The sequence below is a fragment of the Coturnix japonica genome, chromosome 6 (assembly GCF_054131305.1).
Source record: "Coturnix japonica strain WE chromosome 6, WE-NBRP24, whole genome shotgun sequence".
Classification (NCBI taxonomy): domain Eukaryota; kingdom Metazoa; phylum Chordata; class Aves; order Galliformes; family Phasianidae; genus Coturnix; species Coturnix japonica.
Window position 1 is genome coordinate 31,977,816 of NC_140668.1, and position 25,564 is coordinate 32,003,379.

A 25,564-nucleotide genomic window follows, 5' to 3' on the forward strand; every position below is an offset into this window, starting at 1 on the left:
GCGAGGCGGGAGGAGCGAGAGGGCGGGAGCGGCTGTTTCCTCAGCGCGGGGCGGGAGCGGCGGTTCCGTGAGCGCAGGCGCGGGGCGGCGCTGCCTCAGCGCGGTGCGGGGCGGCGGCATGTCGGTGGTGTTCGTGCCCGAACGGCTGCGCGGCAAGGCCGAGGTGAACCAGGAGACATTGCAGAGGGTGAGTGAGAGCCCGGGGTGGCGGCACGGGAACACCCGGCTCGGCTCGGGCGGCTCCGGCTCTGCCCGGCCCTGCCTCCGCCCTCTCGACCCCCCCTGAGCGGCGGCGCGGGAGGCGGGGCCGGGCCGGGCGGTGACGGCGGTGTTTGCTTCAGCTGCTGGAGGAGAACGACCAGCTGATCCGCTGCATCGTGGAGTACCAGAGCAAGGGCCGCGCCACCGACTGCGTGCAGTAAGTGCTATGGGCGGCCCGCAGCCCGCGTACGGAGCGCTGAGCGGGTCACTGAGTGACGGCTGCACTGCGCGTCAGCTGCTGCACATAAACAGGCGATCGCTCACTTCCCAAGTAATGTTTTTCTTTTCTCGATAGGTACCAGCACATCCTGCACAGAAACCTCATTTATTTAGCCACTATTGCAGATGCGACACCACCCAGCGCGCAGAAAACTACAGAGTGACTGCATGAACCCGGCTGCAGGCTGCGATGCTTTAAAGTTATGGAAGGGCTTTAGCTTAGATTGCCACTGTGAGAGGGAGAAGGTGTAGTCGCACAAGACAGGTAAAGAGCCATCCCTCTATCTTAAAATATGAACTCTAATTTGAGAACAGCTTCTTACTTCCTATTAAGTAGTTACTTGGGAGAGGGAATTACTGAGCTTTTATCTCTGGAAAACAGCAGTGTTGTGCATTTCTGAAAACAGCTCAGTTGGCAGGAAACCACCACTGCTGCCTTTGGAAGGTTTTGGCAGCGATAGTGAAGGCAGCCACTGCTTCATGTCTGAGACATGAGACATGGAACAGGTGGGAAAGTAGAAATGACAAGAAGTGCATGTTGCCCTGTACCTTAACAACAGACTATTGTGTATCCTGTATCATAAAAATGGTGCTGAATAAATCAAAGATGTGCTTTGTAAAGCAATGTTTTCTGGATTAATGCTAACATGTTACTAAAGGAACACATTGGGGTTTACTGCAATAGGAGCTTGAATTTCAGAATTCTAGGAAAGAGGTAACAGCTTTGAAGTTATGCAACAGTCAAGTCCAGTAAGAGAGGGCTCATGTCAGCCCCACTTGCATCACAATTTTCAGTTTTGTTTGGAATGTTCTGCCCTACAGATTCTGTAAACAAGAAACTTCTTGCATAATCTGTACAGCCTCGTGTGCACCCTGGGTATCTGTCAGCATATCAGTGTCTGCTTCTGTATCTTATCTACTGCAAGCACAGCTTATTTTGTTATTATATATATATCCTTACACCTGATTGTAGATTTCAGTGATACAATTAGCAGAAGCTAAACAAGCCTCGGTAATTAGTTCTCCCCTTCTCTTCTCACCATTTCCCCCCCCCAAAAAAAAAACAAAAAAAAGTTTTCACTCACTACCATTAAAATCATTTACTTGTCTAAAAATTCACATGATGTGTTTGTGGCACTGTTCATCTGCACTAATAGTTCAAAGATACTATTAAGGCATTTTCTCTTCCTATCCAAGTGTAGCTTTAAAGATGCTTCAGGTTGTACGGTGTATTAAGTTCACTTTTATATGGTGTAAGTAGGCAGTTCACAGCTCTGAAACTTAAATAATCCTGTGTTAATGAAGCGAGGTCTTTGTCGATGAACCAAAATTACAATGTTGGGTGCTGCTCATTTTCAGTAAGGTGCATATTTTAAACAGGTATGACCTATTAAATGTATATCTTTAATAAAGCTAATATTTTACTTTTACAGAAGCTTTAAAATACAAAATGTACAATTCCAGTTCAGAAGCATTAGCTATTCACAGAAGCACTGCAATAAGGGTAAGTTAACTAAGCACCAAACCCTCGCACTTGGCAGTGTAAGTGAAGTTTAATGGCAAGACTCGTTTGCCAAGTGCAGCAACTCTTAAAATTACCAGTGTTCAGAACAATCGGAAGCAAAGGACATAGTAGCACCTACGTGGTCAAAATGCAGACAGACTTTGTTTCTGCAGTTTACTTATGTACATCTAGAAACCTGCCAGCATTTGTAATTATGAATCAGCTGCACAAACTCTAGCAATAATTTTGGCACTTGTTAGGAGGAGTTCAAAACAAGATGTTTTTGTCAACTTCCGTTTTGGTCTTAGTATGAATAACCAGTAACTACAACCAAATTCAGGGTTTAATATTAGATCTAAATGACAAGACTGAGGAAACTCAAAACCATTCATCAAGTTAAGTAACCACTAACATTTTCAGCAGAGGGTTTTCAAAACTGTAGTAGTACAGACCATCAACAATTTACAGACAAGCCACACTGATTGTGCAAAGCACATTACTGTAAAAAGTCTATGTACAGCAAACAAATCTTTGTAAACATGTAAGTATGAACTTTCAGAAAACGTGGTGACAATATCATAAATACAGGCAACATTGGCATCCTCAAACAGCACAAAAAGTAACAATCTGGGCCAGCAAATACAGCCCATCACCATACAAACAAAAAAGGTGGATGGGTTTTAAATACCCAAATGTTTAATAGTTTTAGTGTTGTGTATACTTCTTATTTATATATATATTTATGTATTAATTTTTTGGTATCTTTAGATATAGATGTACTTAGTTTGTAGAAACAAAAACAACAAATGTGCTTTCTCTTCATTGAAAAATTATGTAGTTAGAACTAATAACACATTTTACTAGTAGTTAACATATTAGAATGATATGACTTAAGAAAAATACAAAAATAAGATTAATACTGTCAAAACTCTTATACCAGAAAATATTGTGGTTTTTAGTCTCTTTCAAAGATGAAATATGAAAATTTAAATAAGCTCTAACTATATAAAGAATCTTCTGTAATCTCAGTTAATATACAGTGGGATAGCTATATATATATTTACCATTGTTCTTCACTTTTTAAGCACCAGTCGCTCCCAGATCCACTTTGGTTGGAAGATTATTCCCAATTCCACAGGTTCACTTAATGGCACATATTGACTGCAAATAATTACTTTATCCTTTAGAAAAAATAACGTTCTTACAGCTCCCTGCTACCCCACGTACGTGACAGTTCTGATATTATCTTCATTATCTTCTGAGCCAGCTCACAACTTTTTTTTTTTTTTTTTTTTTTAGATCAAGTAGCATCTGAAATAAGACTTTAGAATATACGCAAATAGTCTTTCAGGCTGTACTTTCACACACTGAAGGACACTGTGTGGATAATGCCTTTGGCCGAATGAAGCACTAACAAATGTATTTATCTGCGAACCAGTGTCATATTACCCACACAGGTGCCATCTACTTTAAGCAGCTCAGATAACATTTGTGACACAAATTTGAGTGGTTCTGCTGATCGATACTTGGAGTAAGGAAACTACCACAACGCTCAGATTCACAACTGCTTCTGCAACAGCGTTACAATGAACTCGTTTGTGTGGCACATGAAAAGCTGCGCTTACACTTCATTTTAAAAAAAAAAAAAAAAAAGTTGCCCACAGGCCATTAATGGAAGAAACAAAGGCTTTCAGCTTGTCTGCTGATACATTTAAACACAGTGTTGAGCAAAGTGACCACTGTATATTTGCTTCAACATATTCGTCGTGTTTCAGTAAGATGTCAACTATAAATCTATATGAAAAATAGCTACAAAATACAGTGTTTTTTGTATGGTAGTCCTTCAGCAGTTTGTTTGTTTTTTTTTTAAAAAAAAAGCTTTTGAAAGTAAAGGCAATATAGATATTTTTAAAAGCATTTCTACATCACAGTTTTGGGCTGTTTCATGTACAAACAAACATATTGGCCATATTGCTCAGCACTGTTAATAAGATTCAGGAGTTTTTATACCTCTCCCCAAGCCCCCCCTCAATTCCCTATTTAATGAGATAAACAGGATACAGCCAACACACAATTGTGAACAAAGTACACGTACTTCAGAACTGTTTGGCCCTGTGCTGCATTTTCCAATATGAAAAGCAATCAGTATTGATGCAGGTAAGATGGTCTGCGTTCGTGCTTTACTGGAAAAGATTTAAAGCCCTTATTCATCTGTTTGTGCTGGGAAGCCTGTTGCTGTGATTGCTGCTGCTGCGCATAGGCAAAGCTAGAGGAAATTCCTGTTGATGGAGCACAGTCGTTGGCTGCTGCCCACACGGGTGACTGAAGGATCTGCATTGTGTCGCTCCACTGGCTGACAGGGCTGCTCATTGGGTACAAAGACGTACTCTGACCGGGTAGTGTATTTGTGACAGAGGATGTATGTTGCCAGGGTGCCTTTGGAGGCCAGGTTTTTGTTTTATTATCCTGAGGAAACAGAATTAGTTGTTGGTTTGTGAAGTGTGTAGGTTTTTGGGTTTTTTTAATCAACATACTTTCTTTACTTAACAAATCCTCTCCCTACAACATTTTCAGAAGACGAACCTTTAAAACCACAATTGATGCATATAAACAACTCATAGCTCTTACAGTATTTCCCTCTTGAAAAACCTTTGTTTACTTGTGTGCCCCGGTGGCGCAGTGGTGGCAATGCCGCGTTGCAACACCGGAGGCCCTGGGTTCGAATCCCCCGCCCCTGTGGCGCAAGTGGTAGCAGTGCCGCTCTGCTACACACAGGCTCGAATCCCGGGGGGTTGGACTCGATGATCTCTCAGGTCCCTTCCAACCCGCACAAGACTGTGAGACTATGATGATGATACTTTAGCCCATTTCCTTGATGACCAGCAGCCCTGCCATAAGTTCAAACTTCTAGTAAGGTGGGTAGTTAACAGAATCACAGAATTGTAGGGGTGGGAATGGACCTCTGGAGGTCATCAAGTCCCACCCCTCTGCTAAGCAATTCCCTACAGTAGGGCGCACAGGAATGTGTTCAGGCAGGTTTTGAGCATCTCCAGAGAAGGAGACTCCACAACCACTCTGGACAACCCATCCCAGTGGCGTTTCCTCATGGAACTTTCTGTGTTCCAGTTTGTGCTCACTGCCCGCTGACTTACTGCTGGGCACCACTGAAAGGACTCCCACCCTTCAAATGTTTTAAGTATTTACAAACACTGATACCTACCCACTCTCCACTACCCATCTTCTCCATACAGAACAATCCCAGGTCTCACTTTCCTCCCATGGGAAATCGCCAGGCCTCTAATTGTCATTGTGGCCCTCTGCTGGTCTCTCTAGAAATTCCCTGTCTTTCTGGGGAACCCAGAACTGGACACAGTACTCCACATGTCACCTTGCCAGGGCAGTACAAGCAGAGGGTAACCCCTCGACCTGCTGGCCATGCTATTCTGAACACACCACTGCCCTTCTTGGCTGCAAGAGCCAATCTGGTGGTACTTTAATTGTTTGTGTAGACCAAACTGAAATTCAATGTATTGTCTCTTAGCTTGAACTCTTTGGGTTGTCTATTATAATTTCTGCTACAAGTAAAAAGTTAAATTATTTCCAATTTTAAATTTGGTACTTTTCATTTAAAAAATAAGAAGAATCTAGTACTACTTGAGTGCAAATTGTTTGCATTTTAGTCAAGGTAAGCAATACAAAGCTACAGATTGTATTCTAGTTGGTTTCTTAAGGAAAACCACTCCAAAACACATGCAGGAAAAATGACTAAACAAAGATGTTTTCCGCTTACCTGACTGCGGTCATCTGCTGCAGAAAGAAGAGGTGGAGATGGTAGCGTACTAGGTTCCTGTTCTCCACTACTGTGTTTTCTGCACCAAGAAAACAACATTTAGTTTGGTTTACTTGTTTTTAAATGAGTCACACGCATCAATCTGCCTTTAGAGTACCATTCTGTAGTTCCAGCCTAGAATATGTACTGGCATTGCATGGTTTTTCTTAGTAGAGGTAAAAGTACAAGTTAATGCAGCAAGAAATTTGCTACTGAGTACAGTCAGAGGCTCAGCAGTGGAGCTACAGTTCCAACAACACGCTTTTGTGGAGATGACAAAGGAAGATGAGCTTGTCTTTTGCTGCGATGCTTATTAGACAGCTGTCTCCTACTTATTTCAATTCAGCATTGATTTTTGTCCCCTCTTTAAAAGTTTTGGTAAAGGTACAAATTCAGAAAGCACCTCCTGGCTTAGTCAATTCCTTTCAAATTGCTTGCCTCAGTTTGATCTTATTTTAACCCATCATACTTTCTTTACCCCAGTGCATATAAGAATAACTTCTGTGGTAGCTGCAGAAAAAGCAGTTTTCTCTGATATTTTTCCTGTCACCAGAGAGTAGACAGTTGTATTCTGATGTATCAACTCTGATTTTGTCTCTGATCAAATATTAATTTTAAATATTTTTTGAAAAGGTTTTGAAAAGTAGAATAAGTTGATAATTGATGGTTCCAGATTGAAATTTGATGAGAGATCATGCTTCATCTCGTGCCTTAATTGGTGGGAATTCATGCTTCATGTTGTGCCTTTTATTATCCTCTTCACTAACCCTTAGCATGGAATCACCGAGATTTCAAAGACAGAGATGGAAGTAACTACATTGTAATTTATGCTATTACATTTAAGTGCTTTCACAGTTCAATCGAATTCACTTGTTGATTATTCATTATTTTAAAATCCTAGCTTAGTTTTCAAGTTACTAAGCTTATTTAGGAATGTCATTAAGCGCCCTCTTTGATCAGAAAGAAAAGCACAGATAGTAAGTATTTAAGTATTTAAAACCACTGAAATAGTGGTGGTGGGCAATGTCAGACAGAAGTTTATACATTATGGGTAGTATTATCAAGTGCCACAAAGCTACAGGAGAAGCCAGGGAATAGGAATTGCTGGTATCAAAATGAGTGTAGGGGCATGACAAAGCTACACTGCAGCACAGTTTATAAAACCAATTCAAAGATGATCTCTAAGACCCCAGTACTTTAGGAAGAAGCGTCATCCCAAATCGAGTATCTTACAGGGCATAAGTCAGCTCTTTCTAGACATAAGCAGTTTCAGCTTATAGCTGGCTATCTGTACAGATGCTAATGTGTATTAAGATTTATCTGGTAATATAACTCAATTTGTGAACCCCTAGCACTAAGATCATACACACTATACACTGACTCGCATCAGCATAGCACACAAATCAACATTCAGACAGTTTTATCTGAGTAACAGGAGTCAATTATGTGGGCACTCAAATTATCAAAACACCACACATTTTTATAAAGCGATATGCATTTCTATTCATTTTTCTAACCTTCTCTGCTTTACAGCAGCAACGAGGTCTGGCCCTGAGAACATGGAGAACAAGCTGTCGCCATTGGCTGAGGAGGTCTCATCACTCGAGCTGGCAGAATCTCCTTGAGTACCAGACCAGCTGTTTGTCACATCACTGTAAGACAAAACATTTTATTAGTCCTTGTATTTATAATGCTTGGTCCAGACTGTATGCTCTAGTTATGCTGAATCTCTGTGACAGATGATACCTCAGGGCACCAGGACATTTCCATATTTTGTTAAATGTAGAACTAACACATACTTTCATGTATTTACTTCTGAGCAATCATATCACTAATTAACTGTTACAGTCAGTTCATATATATTCTGCTAATATCTGTCTGTCCTGGTTATGAAAGAAAAACAAAAGATTCTTGGTTTTGCAGTCACTAAGCACTCAGCTCTTTCACTGTGTAACTGAGCTAGAAAATGCCCTCGGATTTCTCACTCTTGCCATGAGCTGCAGCTTTTACAGGTGCAGCAGCAATCAGAAAAAAAAATATCTCTTATTCCCATATCTTGCCAAGTTGTGAGTGTAGAACTGACCCAAATAATAATAATAAAAAAAGTAGCTTGACCAGCTCTTACCTTTCTGTGAAATACTCAGGGAAGGGCCAGGTTTTGTGAGGATCATCAGGCAGAAGCCAGTTGCTTCGTGTGTTGCTTGGACGACGGATGTGCTGTGCTTGCCTTTTTTGTTGCATAGCCTGGTTGACCCCAGCAACGTAACGGGCAAATTCTGGATCAGACCCAACTAAATAAAAGAAATCATGAAGTCAGCAGCTGACATTCAGCTTTTTTTTACTGTGTTTAACCCTTTCATTTAATCCTCTAGACCTGGCCATACCCCAGTAGAAAAGAAGTTCCTTCTCACTGATAGTCAATGCTAAACTATTTATACTTCATGATGGAGCACTGAACACTGAATAGGAAATGTTTTATTAAAAAGTAAATGTGTTGTACATGGTGATAATTCTCACCTGGAATTCTCATCTCATCTGCACCTGTCCCTTTCATCCTCTCTGAAGAGGAGTATTTTGTGACTATGAACATGCCTATGCCTGGAAAGGTCCAGCAGCAGATACTGACAAAATTGAAGACTGGATGCTTATCCAATTTCAGGAAAATAATATTTGAATTATTACTGCTTATTCAGGATCACAACATGATGTCCATCCATGGTGTGATTTGGTTTGCTACTCAAGAGATCAAAAGCTCAGACTGATCTCATTAGAACACGCAGCCCAGAAGCTCCTACTTCTTACAAAGACCACAGCCATTCTGAAAACATTTTGATCCTGAAATACTTTGCAGTTCAGGGTAAGACTGATATTTACTGAAAACAAACTGTAATTCTTAACACAAAAAGTCTCACAGTGCACAGCTTGGAAAACAGAAACCTTTTGTTCATGTGATTGCTCCCCTACATTCAGTTCAGCATTTGAAGGAAAGCTCTAATGTTCTGCTGCATGCAAATTAAAACTAAAACAAATAAGTTACATTTGTTTCTAGACATCCTTTATTGTATTAGCAAGGAACAGAGCTACCTGACAGCTGTACAGAAACAAAGTGTTGCCACTACTACTTACTTACTTAGAGAAATACTTTTATGTCAATTTAAGCTGAGGCTGGAAGTTAGACAGATCCTCGGATTGAAGGATAGGTGCTGAAGGGCAAGAATAGTTTTGTTCTGTGGGTAGCACGAGGTGTTAAATTACAGTTATACGCAAAATAGCAACTTGTGTCAATTTTTACCTCTGTAAAAACAAACACCTTTTCATGAGATAGGTTCACCGGTGATAATATCCTTTTGTACACTTTAATGTGATCCCTATAGGAAAGGTAAGAACTACCACTGTTAATGAAAGTTGTTGATGTTTTTACTTAAGTTTTTCTTTGTACTTCAGTTCAACCTACGTTAAAAAAAAAAAAAAAGCCATGCACAAATACCCATATCTCTATTTTTAAGAACCTTAGCATCTCGTAAATAGCACTAGGAAATAATTACTGCTAAGAATATTTAACTGCATTCTTTTATTTGTAAAAGGATTCTCTTAAAAAGTAATAAAGGAATGTACACACACCTGCAGGGTCGAAAGGCAGAATTTCTCCCAGCATTCCAAACACTCCATCAGTTTGGTCACGATTTGGCCACGTGTTGTTTCTAGGTCCTTGTGGTTTTTGTCCTAACATCTCTGACATCATATTGTCCATATAGCTGCTCACAAGACCCAAACTGTATAAATCGGAGCTTAAATCTGAAAAACCAGGATTATTCCACTGGTTTAAATGAGACAATCCAGCTCCAACAGTTTGGGCTGGCTGCTGTGAAGAATTAGTCAGCCATTTAGCAGGTACACGTTGCTGTGGTCCGATAGGTTGAAGCAAATGTTGGTAATATTGCATTTGTTGCTGCTGCTTTTGTGACTGTTGTTGCTGTGACAAGCCTTGCTGAGAAGGATGCAGTGGTGTGTGAGAGACAGACTGGGGCTGCTGCTGTACTGTTCCTGATTTTTGTTCTGTTGCTGTAGAGGACGCAATAGAGTTTCTTCTTTTCACCATTGGAGAAGTCTGCTGGGATTTGCCCATGTTGAAACCAGACAAGAAGTCTATAACATCCTGCATTTCTTGGTCAGTTGGTAAATTCATACCTTTGTCATCCTTGCCTTCATCCAGTTTGAAGAAGTTGTCCTGTCTTTCAACTAAAAACCCATTTACTATCTGATTATTTGTGCTCTGAATTGACTGCAGTGAATCTGTGGTCCTAGGAAAGTTACCAATGTTCAAAATGCTTTGTAGCCGTGCATCTATGTTAGTGGGCATTTTAGCCTTCTCCTCTGAGCTGGAACTTATGAAGACATTTTTGGAAGGTGTACTGGGGATTGAATAACTTCCACTATTACTTGTACTGGTGCAGGAAGTTTTTTTTGTAAACCGTGAAGTCAGTTTTGAAAATGTCTTTTGTAGACCACCTGAAGATTTGCTTCCATTCCCAGATGGCATGTCAACTTGGTTCCCAAAGTCTGAGATTTCACGCTGTAACTGGATCTGAATACAAGGCAAAGCTTGCTCCCTACAACAACAGAAACATTTATCAAACCACCAAATAAATCCTATTTATCCTAACACTGCATTGGATATCTAAAGAAATTTAACTGAGTTTATATTTTGGAGAAAAAATGCATTTGGGTAATAAGAAGTAGAATAAATAAAACCAAAGTTCTGTATCGGATTGCTAGTTACATTGGCTGCTTACAGTAACAATTCAAACTATTATTAACCACAGTCATGGGTAATGTGCTCTACAGGAGCCTGCTTGTATGAGACATTGGACTAGATCATCCACAGAGGTCCCTTCCAATCCCAACTGTTCTGTAACTCTGTGATATGCAGAAGCATTTACTATTCTCCTTAAGAAATTTTAATTGCACTTCAGGATACAAACAAAGATATTTATTTAATATAAAACAAGTGTTTTTTTATGCGAGAGAAAAATACTTCTGTGCACATAGATAAGCTGCTAGTTTTGTTTTTTAAGTCTAGTGTATCTCTATATGCACCCACAAGATTAACTATATAGAGTACAAGTTTCTTGCTTTGTTTGACCAGTGATTTCTCTTATCTTCTCTGGCTAGTGCTATTAAATTCCTCAGTATAGTCTTTTCAACAGTGATGGCTTTGTTTAAACAACAGGCTCAAAAGGAGATGTACCTTCCCTCCTTCCACCTTGGTATGTCAAACACAGCAGTATAAAGCACATCTACTAGTCCTAAAGTCTTCTCTGGATCCAGACTCCTCTGTAGCAAAGACATTGTTGCTGGATCTTCTTTTAGACACCTGTAATCAAAATCAAAACTTGGAATTTCACATTGAACAATTTTACCATACTAGTCAGATAATGAAAGGCTAATTAATATGCTGGTTTTGCTCCTACAAGGTACAACTAGTAAGGCAGTATAACATGAATGCCTGAGGATTCCCAAGGACAAACACCTGCAGCCCTAGTTTCTTTTCTTTTTAATTTTTGACTATATAACAAATTTCACTGTAGACAAGAGTTTTATCGTTTGTTTTCCAAATCAAGATACACCCAGCCTGACACGCTCAACATGAAAAATGATTCATCACATCCAATAATCTGTGGAAGATTCCACTGATCTGTAATTCTTCAATAATCTACAGAATTAAGTCTTAATTTGAGGTGAAATCAGAATAACCTGGATTTCAGTGCTGGCACAGTTGCCAAGTATTTAATGAGCCCCTTCAGCGGAGATGAGTGAACAGGCACTCTCTCTCATTGTGCCAGCAGGTGGAGCTTTTTCAGAGATTACAAACACTGGCACAAAGCGCTCAGCAGTATTTCAGTTCTTTCACAATAGAGCAATTTAAGGAAAGGGAACAGAGAAGTGCCAGTTTATACTCCATAGTGGAATTAAAGATGAATTTGGATAAACAGACTGTAGGCTGACTTGCACTGCTGGATACACCACTGGTACCATCAGTGACATGGTATCTCACTAAGGATTCAGATGAATGCAGTGTTTTACACTGAAGTTTGTAACACCAAGTACACCGAACAAATGAAGGAAGTATTCTAACTCCAAATTATTGTTTCAAAAGGGAAGACGACCTCACCTAAAAATGCAAATTAATGCTATGCTTTCCTAGGCAGCTAGTTAAACCGCTAGGTATGGCACCTCATGAACCAGAGTTCTGCAGTTCACAGCAGCTCCTAAAGAACATCTTAGTTAAGAGCTGAAGCTCTTCTATTAATCTCATCTAACACCCAGGACCTACCAGGGAGAGTAACAGGAGTATTTCTGGATTTAAATCTGTTTAACTGTCTCTTTCATCACCTAGCTTTTACTTTTCTTTTGCCCTTATGCACCAGTCTTGCTTCCCTTCCACTCCTGCCAACAGAGGGAGCACTAGTACAAAGGCAGCTCAAGTACAACTGCTGGTCAGTCTGATGAACAGTGGTATTTAGTCAGTTCCAGATAAAGGAACCTAGGGAAGATAAACCATAATTACACAGTAGTCCCTGCTCCTCTTGTACTGCACTGTATTCCTTCCCACGTATTTCTGTCAGACCTATCAGTATAATCTACAATGCAGTACTTTCACTTACCAAGTTGATGGAACTTGCACGACTATTCTGGATCCTTCTAAACTTATTTGAGGAGCGTAGGCTTCTTTATTTTCAATCTGTGCTGTGTCCACAACCACCTAGAAGATAATATGAAAATAAAAGGGAATGAATTTTAAGAATTAGTTCTAGTTATTTTTATCACCCCTGTAGTCAATAGTCTCAGCTCCCTGCCACAATAGAGATATACAAAGAACCAGATAAAAACAAATCAACTCACAAAATCTTCATCATCTGTTAATTTCCATTTTAATATCTTGGGGAAAGACAAAATGAAAGCGTGTAAACTGATATCTCTATCCAACAGTACTGTAGGTAACAGAGAATTAACAGTAGTAAAGAGAAGAAAATTGACTGCTGAATTCTTTTTATTTTTTGTAATTCTAAGCCTTCTGTAAGACATGATGAATTTATACAGAAGATGAAAGTCTTGAAAATTAATCTGCCACAAACCTTTCTTTTTATGGAAACTGAGAAGGAATGGATTCACTCCAACTTCATTTAAACTTCAATACCAATGATAGTAAGTTCCATATTTGGTTTGTGCTTTCTGTTGTTGTCCAGTCCGCATGAGCTGGCCTTTTTGATCATTTCCATAATTTCCTATTTTGGTCATGCTGAACCAGCAGCTTTTTGGCAACAGTCAGCAGTTCTTGCTCCAGTGACTAGCAGATTAGCTGTACCATTTATCCTTGAAATGGCAAAAAGTCCTCCAGCATAAATAAGCCTTAAGGGGCATTACTGGCTTCTTTGCAATCATCCTACACTTGCTCTACTTCTGTCTTGTTGTCTATTACTGTTTATGAAGAAAGGTGAAATATAAATACAGCTGAGATTCTCTTCTCTCTGCCTCATTACCAAACTCCTCCAACCATACTTAAGCATTATTATTTCCTACCATTTCAATATTTTAACATAAGGCCTTCATTTTCCTCTGGCTGTCTCTGAATTTGCTCAGGTTTATCTGGACTTGTGAAAATCTGTCTAAGCACAGTTACAAGGCAAAATGCTATTATCCACTCATGATAATACCTAACATTGTATCAGTGCAACGCCATTATTTTTTCTTCATGTTTGTACTATTTTAAGTAATTTGCTATAGATTTAGCTATATTGCAATTACAAATGGGTGGGATCAACTAAGTAGTAATTCTTCTTTTCCCCTCAGCTTCCCCCAGAAATCCTGTCTGCATCTCAGATCAATCTCACATCAGTCAAGAAGTAAAATTTTAATTGGTGCAAATCTAGATCAGTTCCTGGAGGCGATGCACTGTAGTGCCAATGCTCGTGGGTAGGGGTTTTCCCTGCATTTGTTTGGTGTTTTCTTCCTCCTCCTTCCCTTTAAAAAAAAAGTCACATTTCTCAACATTTGGTCACAGTTACAACGTCTCAGATTTAAAACTATTAGATTTAGTGCTCCACAATGCATGTTTTCTGCTAATGAAGATCTGTTAGCACAGGAAAGGACGGCTAATTAGAGACTTTAACTCTTTTTTTGCAGGACGCAAATTCAAAGTTGTATTTCAGTTCATCTTCTGAATTATTTTAAAACCTGCACCTTTTAATTCAAACATGCATTTCCTTAGCTGACCTAAATCTGAAAAGACATGAATTCTTCATCTATGCACACACCCTTTAGCACATGTGTATACTCAGATATTACCTTAAGAATACATATACACACAACTCTAACAATTAAGTTAAAAACCTAAAACAATAAAAAAGTGTAAATAAAATTTACACCTCATTGTGCTTTCTACACTTAACAAGAGTCTCTTCTGCAGAGGCACATGGCACAACAGGCCAAAGATAGTGAGTGTATCAACATTCTTTTTTAAATTTGATATTGATTCAACTTAACTCACTATTCTGAACTAACGCAGATAGCTTAGTTCTCAAAAGCAGTAAACGAAAGACTGCATAATACTGTCCCATGATATATTTATCTGAGTTGCACACCAAATAAAATAAACATGTTTCTCACTCCCTGCCTGCTGGGTGCTCACTGGATAGTTTCCTGTGCATCAGACATCCATTGTTCTTGCTTTAAAGGTGTTTCCTCCCTCATCTCCACCCAAAGAAGGCTTTAAATAAATAAATTACTTTCCCATCACTGCATGAGACTACACACAAGCATAACTGAATCATGTAAAAAGAACTATGGCACATGTTTTATACCCTCACACCCATTAATACTGTAACAAATCAAAGTGAGAATGAACTCAGACAGAAGGCTTACAAGTATTTCAACTATGTGTAGAGCTCATTACTGTGTCGTTGAAGATAGAAACCTGCTATTTTCAGAACAAGAAATTCAGGCAAAGACATTCATGCTTCTACTGAGATAATGTTCTTTGTATCAGCACTGTCCTATGGGAGAACATATAATAAGTTTATGCTGACAACTCTCCGTATGTTATGATAAACCTGAACAGTATCAGTGATTTAATTACCAGCAGGTCTAACTAGTTATGTCTAGACTAGGGGACATCAGTTTTCCAGACTTCTGAGTTCAAATTTGCCTTGGGGCACTCCCAAAATCTAATCAGGGCAAGATTTGAGCGTACACAACACTGAAACCCCTAAGCTTCTGTTGTGTTGGAAAGGAAGCAGTGGGGGATACAGCATCCTCCAAGGCAAAATGAATTTATCAACACCTCATTAAATCAAGAGATCTCAGGAACTGGTCATAGGAGCACAAGTGCTTCTTCTTACCAAAATGCATTTCAAACACCTATTTACTAATTCCTTAGATACTGCAGAATCTACAGTGTCTTTTGCTCATTTGTTTCTGAAGAATATACACATCTTCAGAAAGGCATGTAATTGCTGTGCCTTCTGCCGGAGGCACCAGTTGCATTACTTGGTGCAGACATACTGGTTTCTGTTCAGCAGTAAAACCAAGCTTCCATTTGAAGGAGAAAGGAAATAGAAAAATGGCATTTTTCAAAGCTGAGCTGAGAGAAAGTGGCAGAGGTGGTTCTTGTTTTGTTTGCTTTGTTTTACTGAACAGGAAGATTCAAATGTCTTCCTATTTCACTATTAGAACTGAAGTTTCATTTCTTGTCTTCCCTTGCCCCTAATAACTACAGGTAGCATCTACAAACTTGCATTCCATGAGGATACATCCTGTTTATAACTAAAGTTAGCTGCATGTTAAAAATAGAAACAGGGAGGAAGACGTAAGAAATTAGTTTTCAAACACTTTAAAATATCTAGTTTTTTTTCCAGGATGTTGAAGTAGCCCTTTTTTTGCTAAGCCTATCTGCAGTTACTTACCAGTCCTGCTTGGCCAAATAACAATTGTACAGCAGTTTTGCAGGCTCCACGCCAAGTCGAAGGGCAAACCTGATTTAGTACTTCAGTAACAGGAGAGTCATCCCGTGGTGTAAGTCCATTATGGCATCCAGCTTCTTTAATTAGTTGCAACATCGTGTGCTGAAAAATAAACCCACCTTTCATCACGTGATTCAGCAATGTTAACATTAATGGCCTCCGTATGTAAACATTTTTCAAAAGCTTTTCAACCACCTATTGCTACGTGTGCTGCCTCTCGGCAGTCCTGTATGTAAGACCTTAACTGCAGAACAGAAACACCGGAGTCAGTCTGTGCTATTTTCAACATGGAACTCCAACACGATAAACAGTATTTAGCTTTTGCAGAATAGTTTAATCAAAACTACAAAAGGCACTTCAAAGACAAAAGAAAAACATTTTAAGGTGTTGGTTGTTTCGACACTTTCAGGAGAAAGGACTGGTCTTATCTAAAAATTGGAAAAAGCTGATTAAAATTCCCAAATTACTTCTCACTGAACACATTTTCTTTACTTTGAAAACTCAATTAACTCTTTCACAACTTCTAAAAATACATTTTAAGCTGACTTCGAAAGACTGCTTAAAGTTTGGAAGACATGAAAAAAATCTATTGTAATTCCGTTTATTTTAAAGTACTTCCCTGAGCAGCAGAAGGCACAGTCCTGGCAGATTATATGAGCTCTAAAGTCCATCACCTGCTTAGGACACCTGTAAGGATTCCTCTTCATATTCTGATACCTAACAACCTCTTTTTAAAAAGTTTATAGAACCTCAATTATCTCTTAGACTTCCGTGTTTCTCTTACACTGGACTGAATTTGCCTAGGTGGTTTAAACATTATCAGAGGGAGGAGTGAACCTACAGCATTATCACATCTTGATTCCACAGGAAGTCAGGCTAAAAATATGCACTTTTAAGTACAAGTTTGGCACTGAACTACTGCAGGTTTTCTCTGAGTTTTAAGGAGTTCTACTGATTCTCATTTTATTTTTTAACCATTGTGGTTAGATTCAGGACTATTACCGTTTTCAGCTTCAGGTTTTCTGCTGCAGACTCATTAAAGGATATTCCTTTCAGGAAGTGCGGTCCTATCTGAACCGGTACAGTGGGCAATTCACACTGAATTGGTTGAGGTGGAGTCTGTCTCCTTCCTGTTTGCTGGGCTTCGGCTTCACTGCAACAGCCCTGAAGATGAGTTAGAAGGAAATGAAGATAATGAAGACATCCTTATGAGTCCAATTCTTTCTTTTTTTTTCTTCTTCTAAATAGTTATTTTTAAGGCAAAGAGGGGTAAAAGATCAGGTTTAGCAGATCCTACCTGAAGACTTGCTTCAATAGCTTTTGGGTTCAAGTGGAAGCCAGCCTTCATTGCATATTCACAATGGCCTAAACTCTCCAGAGCCACTTTGTAAGCCTGACAAAAGGGAACAGCTACATCAGCAAAGAAGCAGCAGTCACTGTGTCTGGATACACATACAAAATTTGTTCAGTAGATCTGCTTTACTTAGTTCTGTAGCGTATGCACATTTACCATGTCAGTTCAGTACCTGTAGTTCTCTCATACTTCAGAGCTGCAGTAATATATCCCCTCCCCGTTTCATCCACTGTCCCACTGACTGCACTAATTGCACACAAAAGCAACTGATTTTAAAAGCTCACCTGCAAAGCACTGTCAATTTTCACGTTTAGCTCTTTGAGCTGATGTTCAGGGATTGCTACACTCTGAGAGCAGAAAAGCTGTTGAACTTCAATTCCTGCCAAACATCCATCACAACCTCTTTCTCGCAATCGAGATGTAGCCTATAATATCAAGAAGAATTATTGGGTTAAGAAGTTGAACACCAAACCAAAATCACACTCAGGTTATAAAACAAATAAGCAAAACCAAACAACCTACACAGAGTTTAAAACATAAAGGAGATGAGAAGAAGCACATGGTGGAAGAGTTCTGGAGCTAATTACTTATTATAACTGATTCAACTTCTAGGGTCACCCTGAAATTATAGAACTCATGTAATTTGTATGGTGTTGGATAGCAAATCAAATCAGCATTGTTTGCTGTTACTAATTCAATTCCTTCTCATGATCATGGCTCCTGGTTACATAGGCCACATGATCAATATGCTCAGCTGAGGAAGGACTTAAATCTTTTCTCATAATGGGTATTTTAAAATACTTGCTTCAGAAACAGAGCATACAAACGTATCACTTACATACAAACATTCCGGTGTATATAAAATGCACCTTATGAAGCTAAGGGTGATCACAATGGTACCATCTGGTACCAATGGTCTGAAACCATTTTGGTCTGTCAGTCTGTACACTTCAGTAATGTACAGGAAGTGCAGGGAAACTCATAAAACTGTTTTTTTCCTTGGAAGCACTTCTTTTTTTTTGGTTTTTTTTTGGCAGAAAAGATTCCACAAGTAGCTGTGTTAACTAAAATCCAAGTCCAGAGAGTAGTATATCTAAGCAATAAGATAAACATTCCAGCTATTGACGGATCGAGGAACATCGAGCCTAACAGCTAATTCTCCCTCAATACAAAGACAAAAAATGTTAGAATTTATCATAAAAAAAAAACAAACAAAAAACATAAAATTAAATTAGTGCTCAAAATTAAAGAGATACAGATGTTATCTAAGTTATTATTCATCTAAAATTTCACCCTGTATTTGCAATGACTGTTTTTTAAAAATAATTCCTTCTGTCCACTGATCCATATTTGATCACTGTTAATTCATCACTAATAACAAACAGCTGTTTCCATTGTGCACTCCTTATATACAATCATATCATGAGTAAAAGCTTTTCTTGGGGCAAAGATCATATAAACACCACGTAGGTAAAACAGATTTTAGTTTCCTCCTTCAAATGCAGCATTTCTTTACAATGAGAGATTTTCTTCTCTTATTGGGGCATCTAGGCCTGAATTTTTGTTCCAATGAATACAACACAGTGTCACTGCACTGAGCCTTCCATACCTCTGCTGCTCCTCTCCATGATCTTACTGCATCTTCTAGCTCATTTGTGGGGCTTAAATTTGAGGCTCCAGCTCCACCAACATTCTTTCTTTCCTGGGCTACAGCTTCAGCAAAGCAAGAGTGTGCCACCGGCTGGACCTTCTGCAAAGCCTGTGACAGGAACTGAAAGTGGACCTGCATCACCGTCAAGAAACATCGTCCAAGCACCTGTAGAAAGAAGAAAAACCAATTTTATATCAATAAGAGATTTTACAGATTTTTTTTCCCTTCTTTCTTGCCCAATGCTTGGGTTAAGTGACTACGTTAAAATCACAAAGAAGTATTAATGCCTCAGACCAGAAATAGCACTCAACATTTAACTGTTTATTTATGGTAAACGCTGAGCAATAGCTTCTACAAATTAAGAGGCGATAGACTGATACAGTCGATTCAAGCTTCTGTGTTGTCTGTAAGTAACCTTACCTCGATCTCAGAAGTAAAGAATGTACAGCTTTAAGTTACTCCGCAGTATCAGGTACATAAAATAATTACTACAAGCAAAACAAAGTAAAGACCCCCAAAACCAAGTGTTTAGATGTAGACAGTATGTGTAAAGCAGTTGCAGTACAGCCACGTGAAAAGGCAATTCTGAGGACAAAGCAGCATATGCACAAGTGCTCTGCCTGCTTGCAAGGCCACACTTTCTGAAGTGAACAGAGGCTTGCAACAAAGCACATCCGGGATGCAGGAGAGAAGCAAGTCTTCCCCAAATTGCTGCAGAAAGAATTTAAGAGCTATTCAAAATGCTTTGTTTCTTTTATGAAGTTTGTCATGAGGTGGTTAAAAATGTATATTTGATGTTGATTTATTAAAAAAGACTAGACTTGAATAGTAGTAATAATTCAGAAAATACAAAGATAATGTACAAAGCCATCGTGCCTTAGAGCAAATAAATTATCTGGCTTATTTTCAGCTACATTCTTCTGGAACAAAAATATTCAGACACAATGATCTTACTGGCAAGGCGCTGTAGTCATATGAACAGTTATATGCATTAGCTATCTACTTTAAAAGGATCCGTGGTGGCAATTCTTTTTTTTTCCATTGCATCCGGTCTCCCTTTGACATTCCATTCTGGTTTCATCACTTCCCTTCTTTGTATGAGGCATAAAATTAAACATTTTTGGTACTTTGACTGACCCCTGAAAATGCAGTTTGCCTTGTTAAAAAAGCACTCAGCAAATGATAAAGATGAATAAAACTTCAACTTTCCTGACTACAGAGATGGAAACATTTATAAAAACACTCCAGTCAACAAACAAACAAACTTGCAATGTGAATAATTCTATGCACAAAGAATGCGGTTCTTGGGGGAAGAAGAAAACCAGGACTCATTAGGAATTTCAAGCTGATTAAGTTTCAAAGAATATTTAAGGTACAGAGGTTGAGGTTTCTCCTGCCTGGGAATAATGTTCAAAATAAACAAATGATTGAGTTTAAGTGGCTCCACACAGCATTCCTAGCGTAATTTTTAATGTTAAGCAGTGAAGATAAATAGCAACATCTGCTTCACCAAACTTCTGTTTTGTTTGAAAAATAATCCATTCCAGTCTTCCTCAGAAATGGGAAAGAGTGGCTTTAACTGCTTAAGTAGAGACTAATTGGTGGAGGATTTCTGTACCATAGAATTAAATGCTCACTCTACATAGCAAACTCACTTTGCTTTAAAATTCAGTTCATGGAGATTTTCCTCCAAAAGAGCCATATCTCTGTCTTCATGGTGGGAAAGTGCAACCACCACCAGTTTAAATACAGCCAGGCTGTCCAGCAGTACCAAAGTGTGTAAAGCGACACACTTCATGTTGTGAGATGTGCAGAACTACATTACCGTACGGATGTGGCGTTTTCACAATGAGGAATATCACCATCTACTTTACTTTTCTCTACTCTGCCATGCAAAGCATTCCATTCCCCTGCTTTAGACCATAATGAGAACAAGCTAAAACCTAGAAATTGTGTAATATTCAAAAAAGGACTGGAGTTACTGCAGGCGTCAACTTGTAACTTTCTGCTGGTGGTGACAATTTCTTATATTATTTCTTAGAATCATTTATGTTGCAAATATGATGAGGTCTTCTGGCTTGCAAACTTTATCCCAAGAAATACATCCCTAGCACCACGATTCTCCTAGTCCTTTACCAGGTAGTGCAGCCATCTCTCCCTGGATAACCCAACCTAAAAGGGATTTGTCATTGTGTTTAGGAAGCAAAGTTACTTCTGAGGAGATGTAGTTTCAGACTTCCTTGTCACTGAAGCAGGTGATGAGTTTAATTAAACCAACAACATACAAACAGAAGTGTCGGATGAGGCTGTAGTGGTAGGTTACATTCTGCCCCACATTAACGCTGTGATGGGTGCATGCAATCAATTTTAGAATATTTTGATACAGAAAACGCACGTGCAAAACCGCCAGATCTCTGTGCTGAACAGTGATGCCATGCAAATTTCCTGCAAAGCAAATGTTTAAAGAATCTGTTGCTTAAGATAAGCATAAATAATATTAACAAGTAACCAGCATCAGTCTTCTAGTCCTGATACACACTATGATCTGCAGTTCCAAACACCATTCTATATAATGGAGTATAATGGCTTTGGCTTTTTTTCCCTAAACAAACAAAACAACCCACAGACAAAAACACGACACCACAACAGGTTTACTCAGTGGTTTCCCCACTATCCTCATTTTCCTTATTTATACCAGTTTTTCAAGGTTTTGGTGATGTCAAGCCCTACCCACTGAACAGACCAGACTAAAACACCAAGTTTATTATGTTAACAATGAGCCTTTACTCAAACTGGTGTGCCAGATAATGAGACAGCCCTCTTTCTTATACAGTCCTGAAAGTGATCAGAGTTGCATTTTATTTTATTTAACTATGTAGCAATGCCCTGCAGTTTGGAAGAGTGATCTCATATGACCAAAGCACCTCCAAAGGAAGACACAATTCTATTCACTAACAAGAGTTACCTGCAAGATAAACTAGATTCCAGGGGTAGTTGCTCCACTACACTTAAGTACAAGGAGTCAAGGGCAGTCTAACACACCCACCCCAAACAAAAGGCTCCTGTGGCTATTTCTGAGCTGCCCCTCAAGACATTGAAACATCTTATTTCCTTTTCAGACAAAAAAAAAAATAAATCAATGACGTTCTTCAGTCACCTACTGCAGAAGATGGAAAAAACAACTTTAGATATTACTGTATTTACCCCTCAGTCCTGTGAAAAAATTATGCCGCCTCTCACACCCTTTTCCCCAGTGGACCTTGGTGAAGCTGTGCAAGCCTTACATTTTTTCTGCTTCCATTCTGTGGACTTAAAGTGAGTTTGTAATCCTGCTTCTAGGTTTATGAAATCTTAACATTTCACACAGATAAGGAGGAAAAAAAAAAAAAAGAAATTGTAACATTTTAGCATAAATAGTTCAGTATTCAAATCACAGAACAGCAGACTAGGATTGGATCTCAAAAGGTCACTGTTCTGTCCCAAGGAGTAATTTCAGAGTCAGTTCTGCTGCATGCAAGTTTAACACACACTGTAAGGTCTTTGTGATGGAGGCTCCCTACCTTTTGTAGCAAACCACTGCAGCGATTCTTGGACATTACAAACTGCTTCCACAACATCTGAAATGAGTCCTCCCTTCTGAAATTTATGTTCATTACTTCTTACTCCATCTTACATGGACACAAAGGACAGAACAACGCCATGACTTCCGGCAGCCTCTTACATACCTGACGACTACCGATTTTCCTTCTTTGTCTTCTCTTCTGTAAAAGTCAGTCTCTCTAGTTTGTCCTCAGAAGCCCTATTTTCTGGGTGTCTGATTACTACACGTCCCTCTAGTTGCTCGCTATTCATGTAGTCATGCATGGACGCAGCACTGAATTTAAGGCCACAATACCCAAAGTGAAGAGATTTTAATGCTTATTTCATGGCTTATGTAGGTTACGGCCATGTCAAAATAGATGACAATTGCCTCTGCACAGTTCTGTGCAAATGGTTTATTAGACTGTGTTCAAAGTCTAGAAAAGGTATCTTCATTATATAGCCAATCTTACTTCACTGCATACTAAGCACAGAACATGGAAAAAACCTATTTCTCACTACTAACTTCTATAGTTTCTCTGATACGCAGCTTTATGTGAATACTGATGACAAAATGCCTCTCCCAAGAGTTCAAATTTCCCTTCAGAATGGATAATGCTAAGGAAAACATTATTTAACTTAAAAGATGGCCTAATATCACTAGAAATTAACTAACATGGAACAAGAAATCAAAGGATCATACAATATCCAGAGCTGGAAAGGATCCACCAGGTTCCTTTAAGTCCAACTTCTGGCTCCACGCAGGACAACATCAAAGATTTAAACTATTGTTTGATTTTTGGTTACTATGTAAGTAGTACAATTTAATTACAATTCATCTTATTTCATGAAATCTTTAAATTTAGTACAAAAGTAACCACTAAATATCTCATCCGACACAGCTGAGAGATGGTCACTGTAAATAACTTAATATTTTTGAGAACAAAGATCAAATGCTTCTCTTTTTATCAGCATTAGTCACAAAACCAAAAGCAAGGCACAACTTTCAGTGTAGTAGTGATTTTTAAGTACAAGCCCAATTAAGAACAATACAAATCCACATGCAAAACAAAATCTCCCAAAGTAACTTACCTCAATGTCTTGTAGGCTGAATTCTTTTTGATCTTTGAAATTCGCAGCGCCTGCACTCAGTTCCATCAGCATTTTTGCTATTTCTGGTTTTATTGCTGCTGTGAGTCGACTCGCTGCTTCCATGACATGTTCCTGCACGTCTTTCAGTTGCATAGCTGCCTTAGAATAGTGAGAGTTCCTAAATACACTGCTGAAAAGGTCTGTAAGGAAAGTGCTCGTACGGCAAAATACATTGAGTGCATCCAGATATTTGGAGATTCCCTGCTGGATGTCTGCAATCGGAGTCGTATGGGATACGGGGTGATTGCAGCTGCCTGCAGCAGCTGAGGAGACCAGGGGAGATGCTGGGGTTGTAGATGCCAGTGGTGCGCTCAGGGTCCTGCCTAGCTCAGGCATTTGATACTGCTGGTGTTGCTGCACTTTTTGCTTGGACCCGCCAAGCAAAAAGCGCCGCTTATAGTCCATTTTGCTTTCTTGTGCACTACAGCAATACATAAGTGAGTGCTTGTCCGAGGACTTCTTGAATTAACAATCACTTGTCAAATTCCTTCCCGAAATATATAGTTATGTACAGTAACAGTGGAGGACTGTGTACATAGGTTTCACAAAAGGCATTTCCAAAAGGCAAGCGTCTGTATAATCTGTATCAGCAGTGAGAAAGGCAGCAGATTTGCTGACTTAGTATTTTCAGTGTTCAGTGCAGCCCTGCTGCAGTTATAAACTGTACTCAGAAAGCAAACCGAAGTATCTTAGTAATGCTCTGTCTGGTTCGGTATTCCACTCTGCACACAGAAAAGCAGAGAAGTTATCACCTACAGTTTCTTCATGAGCGTAATATGATTACTTGCTGTTATGTCTACAAAAATCTTGTCAATGCAAACAATATTTTTAGAAGCAATACTTTAATACAATTTTCCAATTAGTAGTATCAGGAAAAGTGGAGCAAACCACCGATCAACAGCGATTATAAAAGCAGTGCAGAGGCGCCTTCCTTAAAAAAAGCAAATCCTTATGTCAGCAGATCAAATATCTTCAAACGTCTTGACAGATCCAGTCTGCCAAATTAGTTGACTTGTAGTGTCTCTTCTTAATACTGGAGGGAAAAATAATCTGCACTCGGTGTAGAGAAGACTTTCCAAGTGTAAGCTACTGAAAATTAGAGTGCTTATGACTGCCAGCCTTCTTCCCCTTTCCTTGTTTGTTGAGGTAGTTGTTTCTGGTGTAACATTAAGTGGTGGTGCTTCCAGACTGCACTTGCTCTTGATCGTAGACTCAGAACAAAAATGCACAGATGTATTTGTAAGGCCTCTAGGTCATTTCCTGTGAAGGAGAAAAAAAAATGTTTCAAATGTCATAGAACAATGAGAAGCATTGCGATTTTAACTCCTGCAGCATGTCGGTGTGCTGCACAAGGCACACGCTGTTGACAATACGTAAACCTGGAAGGAGAGTTGCACTGACTGATTGGCAGCTACAGGCTGGTATCATCATGGCACTAAACTCAGCACTGCTGAATATTTTCTGGCTAATTCTTCTGTCCTCCTAGATTGTCAAACTTGGGACTAACAGATAACCCCCACTGCAACAGCAGAGGTCTGCTAATGCAATCCTCAGGGAGAATTATCCCATTTTCTAACCTTACCCCTTCCTAATAATTACAAAGTCAAGGAACTCCCCTCCCACCCTGCAAACCTATCATGTGTAACGGAAATGCTGAAGCTTGAAGCAGTGACTGAGCACCTGGTGGGAAGGCAGGGCCAGCCCAGGGCAGCTCAGTGCACCTGAGTGACCACAAGGGGTGGAGGCAGGATGCACCCCTTCCCAGCCCTCATTTAAGGGCTGGCAGTGGAGGTGAGGGCATCTCTTGCTGAGATCCCTGCCTACCTGAGGCCATCCAAAGGTAAGCAGCTCTTTTCTTTCATTCTGTGGCTGGTGCATTTGGGCACATTCTCGTTTGCTGTAGCCAAAGAGTTTGCCACCCCACTGCTATGACAGTACTTTCCATCCCGTTACAGCATTACACAGCAAGGCAGAACATCACCCAGGGAGCCAGGTT

General features: G+C 39.5%; 3 protein-coding genes across 11 annotated transcripts in view; 2 read left to right on the top strand and 1 right to left on the bottom strand.

Annotated features, from left to right (window-relative positions):
- The first annotated feature begins 73 nt into the window (after positions 1–73).
- Positions 74–1,599, top strand: SS18L2 (SS18 like 2). The gene is made up of 3 exons (XM_015874008.3): positions 74–187; positions 342–418; positions 557–1,599. Exons 1-3 carry the CDS (start codon positions 119–121, stop codon positions 642–644), a joined length of 234 nt encoding a protein of 77 aa, XP_015729494.2. The 5' UTR covers positions 74–118; the 3' UTR covers positions 645–1,599.
- Positions 694–25,564, top strand: part of LOC146760564 (uncharacterized) — a 50,002-nt gene continuing 25,131 nt past the window's right edge. The window contains exons 1-3 of one of the 2 annotated variants that reach the window (XM_085551836.1): positions 694–745; positions 1,914–1,984; positions 7,347–7,467. The gene's annotated coding sequence lies outside the window, so the exon portion shown is untranslated. The remainder of the gene's footprint in view (positions 746–1,913; positions 1,985–7,346; positions 7,468–25,564) is intronic. The other variant, XM_085551837.1, reaches the window with a different exon arrangement.
- Positions 1,864–25,564, bottom strand: part of GARRE1 (granule associated Rac and RHOG effector 1) — a 48,077-nt gene continuing 24,376 nt past the window's right edge. For all 8 annotated transcript variants that reach the window (XM_015873999.3, XM_085551825.1, XM_015873994.3 and 5 more), the window contains 13 exons: positions 23,509–24,828; positions 18,796–19,002; positions 17,471–17,611; positions 17,130–17,225; positions 16,835–16,996; positions 15,776–15,934; positions 12,479–12,576; positions 11,062–11,187; positions 9,435–10,423; positions 7,939–8,104; positions 7,331–7,465; positions 5,775–5,853; positions 1,864–4,450 (listed from right to left, as the gene is read on the bottom strand). In XM_015873999.3, coding sequence (XP_015729485.2) covers positions 4,127–4,450; positions 5,775–5,853; positions 7,331–7,465; positions 7,939–8,104; positions 9,435–10,423; positions 11,062–11,187; positions 12,479–12,576; positions 15,776–15,934; positions 16,835–16,996; positions 17,130–17,225; positions 17,471–17,611; positions 18,796–19,002; positions 23,509–24,003 — 3,177 coding nt within the window. In that variant the 5' untranslated portion in view covers positions 24,004–24,828 and the 3' untranslated portion in view covers positions 1,864–4,126. The remainder of the gene's footprint in view (positions 4,451–5,774; positions 5,854–7,330; positions 7,466–7,938; positions 8,105–9,434; positions 10,424–11,061; positions 11,188–12,478; positions 12,577–15,775; positions 15,935–16,834; positions 16,997–17,129; positions 17,226–17,470; positions 17,612–18,795; positions 19,003–23,508; positions 24,829–25,564) is intronic.